Genomic DNA, 6,220 nt, shown 5'->3' with positions numbered 1-6,220 from the left:
TGTTTAACCGGGACACCGGAAGGGAAACCTCTTTGCCCCCCTCCCCCCCCCCCCCAGTGTCGAGGGATATTCAAAAGGGGTTCACAATCTTGGTTGGTTTTTAGATGGTAGTTCATTCTCAATGCTATGAATAAATGGATACTAAATTATAAACTAAAACCAGGAGTAATAATATATGATCCAAACAGATAAATTTGAACATTTTATTTTCAACACGTTAATACTTTCAAGTTACTTAAGAAAGGAGAAACACTTTGAATAAGGAAAAACCTTCACAAGCTAATTCAATATTAATTTTACATATTAATGTTGCAAATGACAAAGTAATTTTTCTAAATAATCCTTCACAGTTAATTATTTTTCGACTAGTTTGGTCATCTAAAGTCAAATTTATCATTTTCCATGACGTGAAGTAAACCGGCCGGGATCTCAAATTAATATTAGATTTTATTGCAAAACGCTTATTTTCGCTGACTCGTTAACTAGAAGACGTTTCTCTCAGTTGGCACTGTAATTATCAAAGCATTGGGCAGAGCATATCGGCAAAGGAACATATTGAAGAGTTATGATGAAAAAACAATCATTATGTTGTTTGACAATTAATCGCCCCCCCCCTCCCCCCGAAATATGATGCTGAAATACAAGAGATGCATGTTAAGCAATAAAAATATTTTTTTTTAAATCAAAATTTGATTGCAAGCTAAGGAGTTAAAATTGAAAATATGCATTACATCAAGAAAATTCCCTTTAAATGAAGCAAAATTTAATTTCTTGAAAGTTTTGTTCAATTCACCAATTTTTTCTTGATTAAACAACATTTTCTGACAATTATCAATTTCTAGGTTCAGTGGCATTGCCTTTGAAGTGTTCAGCTCATAGCCTGAAGGTTCTCTAACATAGTATTTTTCCTTAAACGAAACAAGGATTTTTTTTGGAAGAGATATTACACTATTCTCAAAAAATTTTATAATAAAAGCTTTTTGATAAGCATTTGGGTTCTAATAACACTTACCTGAATAGTGAACTGATACTATTTTTCCTGGCAATAAGCTTCATTAGCTAAAACATTTATTAAATAAGATGGAAAAGCTGCAGAAAATTCAATAAACTTGCAATTTTCCTAGGAAGCATGGAACTAATAAAGTCAACTTTTTACCAAAATAACGAAGGGGTGTTGTGTTTCATAAACTTATCATTTGCTATATAAAACATAATTTATTTACAACTAAAAAGCTCTTTTCTTTACTGGTTTCTTTTTCACATTTTTGTTATGACTATCATTCATTAACAATCCTACATCTAACTTGGGTGATTTTTTGAATTCAAGTCTTTTGATGTTTGGTATTCCCAAAAGTGAAGCCAAGTCCCGTGTCTTGTTGACTTTGTAATTCATATTTGAAGCCAAGTACTTGCTCGAGGCAAATGCTTTTTCACACAAGTCCCACATTTCATGATGCGATACATTTTTGGTCACATTAAGATCTTCTTCCATAGGATATTGAATCCAGAGGGGACTTCCATCATTTCTGGGAAGGGCGGATCCAGTGAGCAGAGAAATGTGATTTTCATTAAAAGGGTATGTTCCCACAAATGTAAGGAATTCTTGTAATAGAACAGCTGGAAAAAAAATTAAGTTATATTAATTTTACTTGCAATTAAAACATACAACTTATGTCATTGTTAGCATTATTTGCTTGAGTAAGCTTTGATTTAGCCCAGTGGCTCAGTGGAAGCACTTTGCGCTCCCACACCACAGGCCAGGGTTCTATTCCCAGGTTGGGCATGGTAGACTCAGAAATTCATTCCTTCAGCGGGTCGAGAAAATGAGTACCAAGTATTCTTGGGAACCAAACACAGGGGATTCCGCGTTAGACTGACCACCTAACCGAACCATCTGCCTTGCACCCCAGAGCCCCTGGTCAGGAAAGCTGAGTTGGGCACAGTAGACCTTGGCCCTCACAGGCTGTCGCGCCACAGGGTTTGGTTTTAAGCTTCGATTTAGACTAGTCTAAACAGTAAGGAAAATTTTGAATTTTTAGGTACGAAAACCCAGTCAAAATCTGAAAGCATAGACAATCATTCAGGTTTTTCACACATAGCAATGTTGACAAAATTATAAGAATCTTGCAGCATATAACCTTTTTCATCATATTTCCCAAATTTCCAAAAGTTAATAGTGCGCTCCACCTCTTGCTTGCTAACGTTCGTCAACCCCGGGAACTGCTGACATAGTCCCTTAAAGATCATTATGTGATCTCACTGGTCACTACAGTTTTTAGCCTAGCCTAAATGACCCTTCTCAACTCTTTAAAACAAGAATTACAAAATTGAATAACTGATTCTTATGTTTATCAATACACCCTGAACAAAAGCATGTTATGGGTAATTAATAAATTTAAATGTATGGCTGTTAGCATTTACCGAGAAACACTACAAAATGGACAATGGAAGATGCATTTTCAATTTGAAACTAAAATATATCGGCCATTTAAAATTAAATTTAAGGCTACATCTGCCCATTAAACAAAGTGTCAGTTTTTTCATTGATTTCAGTTTTTGTCTTTGAAAGTGCTGTACTTTGAGCCACATCAGCTAGATCTAATGTGTGACATTTTTAGCTGTAATTGTTGGTCAATTTGCAAGTATTACCATTTGATGAGTTGCAATGAGGTTTTTTTTTTTTAGCTTCCACACACCGGTTTTATACATATAAATGTTGATAATATAAAAATATAATCAAAACTATAAACAATGTGCATTTTTTAAAAAAGATGATATGAATAAATGAAATGTACCAGAAGAGTCGATTCATCTTTATAAACGGTTGCAAAAGAAAAAGAAAACACACACATTTTGGCATACATTAATAAATGTGAACTTTAGAATAATGATGAGAGCAATTGAATGCGTTACATAAATGAATAATTAGCATTATTATGAAATATTGGAAAATAAAAAAAATACATACAAAGTAAAAGATAAATGTGCTTAAAAACAACTAAAGGGTATAGGAAATTTAAATTTTTCATCATAAAGATGTTGCAATTTTTTTTCTCTAACACAGAAACAATTTTTGAAATAACATTTTCAGTATTTATACGACTAAAATACAAAAAACAAAATATACATATATATATATATATATATATATAATAGTAAAAGTTCTACAAATAAAGTAATTTTGAGAAGAATAATGATGTTGAACCAATAAGAGTTCATTGGTAAAGACAAATATGCATAACATAATGCTAACATTTTTGTAAAATATAATTTGTATTTTTTTTAAGCATCAAACATATTTAAGCAATTTAAATTTCTAAAATAAACTTTTCTACTGGCACAGCTGTAATATTAATTATTAATAACTAAAAGTATACAATAAAGTTGCAAATGAAACTTTTCATACTTGATGCTTCAAAAATATCTAGAAACAAGATTTTTTTATTTTTAAATTTACAGTTGGTTCTCTATTTAACGACTCTCAAAGGACCACAAAAAATCACCCTTAAGTAGAATGCATCCTTAAATAGAATGCTTCTAAACCTACAGTGGAACATCCGGGACTGTGAAAAGTCATCTTTAAATAGAGAAAGTCTTTAAATAGAACATCGTCAATTAGAGCAGTAATTCCCAACCTGTGGTCCGCGGACTGTTTTCATGTGGTCCGAGAAGTGAACAGTCATAAAATAATCAATTTAAATCTTGGCTCTTGAGACGTAAATTAATGATTAATGCGTCTGCCAAATTTTTTTTTAACTCTAAACGTTTGCAGTATTGTGTTGACCAAACGCGCCTGAACCTGGCGCCTTTGATCGTGCCACTGCTCAGTGACTCAGTGCTGTCTCAACTGTCAAGTGACGAGCATGCGTGTTTTTTGCTTGGTGATTGTAGTTTACTAAAATGAGCAAACAGATGAAATTTTCCAGTTTTTTTAAGGCTAAATGAAGGCTTAAATGAAGATGTTTTACATTCACTGGTTAAGTCCTGCATTAAATCACTCCAAAATTACTTTGAGAAGTACTTCCCTACTGATACAGATGTGAGGAAAAATAATCTGTGGGCGATTGATCCCTTTTTAGCTACCCACGATAATAATCTGTCTATTCAGGAAAATGGACAGCTTATTGAAATTTCATCCGATGATCATTTAAAAGTGATAAAATCTCACTGCGAAAATGTTGCAGATTTTTGGATAGGATTACTTGATGAAAAACCACTGCTCAGTGAAAAAACTTTGGAACTTCTTCCTTTTCATTCCACTTATCTCTATGAGGCAGCATTTTCAACATTATGTGTCATCAAGAATAAACACAGAAATAGGTTGCTAAATTTGAATGCTCTTATGAGACTGGCATTAACTTCTTTTGAGCCAAATATTGAGAAACTTTCAAGTGAAAAGCAAGACTAAGGGATTCATTAACGTGTTAATTTGGCGCTATCTATGTCTTTTTTTATTAATAATATCTATGTGGTTCGCCAAGGATTCTGAAAGGTACAAGTGGTCCTCAGTGGTGAAAAGGTTGAGAACCACTGAATTAGAGAACCAACTGTACTATTGGCAGTTTAACAAAAATATTTACATGCAAATGTACATTTAAGTGTTTGAATCGACATTTTTATGATGAGTTAATAAAATTTAAACACCTTATAAAATCTTATACTCACCTAAAGTTTCTTTATTTAAAGAAGCTTTACTTCTTAAGTCTGAAAGTGATTGCTTATAAAGGACTTTTAGCTGTGTTGATGATTCTTCATCTAAAAAACAAAGAAATACCCTGCATTGAAGAATCTTATAAATAAACACATTTTGTATTTTTGTTTTTCTATAATTATTTTTTCATAGAACAATTATTTCTCCTTTAGTTATAACTAAAAACAATAATAGTGTATACAATAGCTAAAATTTATGAATAATACTCACAGACATTTAAATTATAGCTAAAAACATTGCTACATTGCATTCACAAACATTGAAGGTTATACATAAAAGCTAAAAGTGAAGAATAACACAATCATCAGTTTAAAAAACATTTAATGACCGTTAAGAAAAAAAAATGTGAAGAGACTCACGGATAATCCAACCACTGATAAATTATCGGCGATTAGTTGGGAGCTTACTGTACACCACACATTACTTCCGTAGAAAGTTAAGGAAAATTATGCATTGCGTAAAAGAACAACCCTCTCATCCTATAGTAATATTCTCTATGTCAATAAATAACCAAAAATAATTTAAGATAATAGTTATGAATAAATTTAAGGATCATGTTTAGATTTTTCAATGCAATTCTTTCTCTGTTAGTAGAGAAATGTGATTATTTTGTTATTTTGAAAGTAAAAAAATGCTGGCTTTGATACATTAACCCAAATCATGGCCCCACTAAATTTCGCTTACACTCGTAGGCTGTGGCAATCGCTGAAACTCATGGCAACAAAGAAGGCATTACAGAGAACCTCTGTTTTCCATTCGTTGACATTGATTGGTGGATTGGCAACAAAGATGGCGCTACAGGCAACCCCTGTTTTCCATTCGTTGCCATTGAGTGGTGGATTAGCAACAAAGAGGGCGCAACAGGGAACCCCATGGGTGCAAATTTGGCGATGTGTTCAAGACGGAAAATATTTTCAGCCTCCCCCCCCCCCCCTCCCTCTCGCATGCAGGCTTAAGGAAAAATTTATGTATACAAAGGTTGTGGATTTTAACAATGCCAGTTTTGGAATCTGTGTTTAATTTAAATTTTAAGCCTTTAAATTATAATATTTAAGCATTTTGACATCAAATTCCAAAAAACCTAAAATCCGGGAATAAGGAGAGGGGTGTCTTGGGAGCTCTTCATCAAAAATTTTTTCATATTGTAGTCCAAAAAACGCTATGGTAGGCCATTTTGGTAAAGTTCAGGGAAAGGAGGGGTTCAAGGGCTCTTATATCAAATATTTCAAACAGACTCAAAATCACAGTATTGGGCAACCTTCAAAAATATTAGAGAAAGAGGAGGGTGGCGCTCTGGGCTCTACCCGAAATTGAAGCTTTAAAAACGAAATTGTACTCCATCTTTCATAACATTTATACGCTTTTTGAATTCACTATTGAAGGGATGGAGTTCAGGAACCCTCCTTCAGCAATATTTCGAAATTGCAGTTCCAAAAACGCAATTTTAGACGATGTTGGAAAAGGTTAGGGGTAAAAGCGCTAGCAGCTCCCCACCATTTGTTTTTTGCC

The 6,220-nt window shown here is 33.2% G+C and overlaps 1 protein-coding gene across 1 annotated transcript in view; it reads right to left on the bottom strand.

Annotated features, from left to right (window-relative positions):
- Positions 1-1,188: 1,188 nt before the first annotated feature.
- The window catches only part of LOC129216180 (poly(A) RNA polymerase, mitochondrial-like), a 38,389-nt gene continuing 33,357 nt past the window's right edge, over positions 1,189-6,220 (bottom strand). The window contains exons 7-8 of the mRNA XM_054850359.1: positions 4,666-4,755; positions 1,189-1,617 (exon numbers count right to left, since the gene is read on the bottom strand). Coding sequence (XP_054706334.1) covers positions 1,226-1,617; positions 4,666-4,755 — 482 coding nt within the window. The 3' untranslated portion in view covers positions 1,189-1,225. The remainder of the gene's footprint in view (positions 1,618-4,665; positions 4,756-6,220) is intronic.

The sequence above is a fragment of the Uloborus diversus genome, chromosome 2, assembly GCF_026930045.1.
Source record: "Uloborus diversus isolate 005 chromosome 2, Udiv.v.3.1, whole genome shotgun sequence".
Classification (NCBI taxonomy): Eukaryota; Metazoa; Arthropoda; class Arachnida; order Araneae; family Uloboridae; genus Uloborus; species Uloborus diversus.
This window is presented reverse-complemented; position numbering and strand designations above follow the sequence as displayed.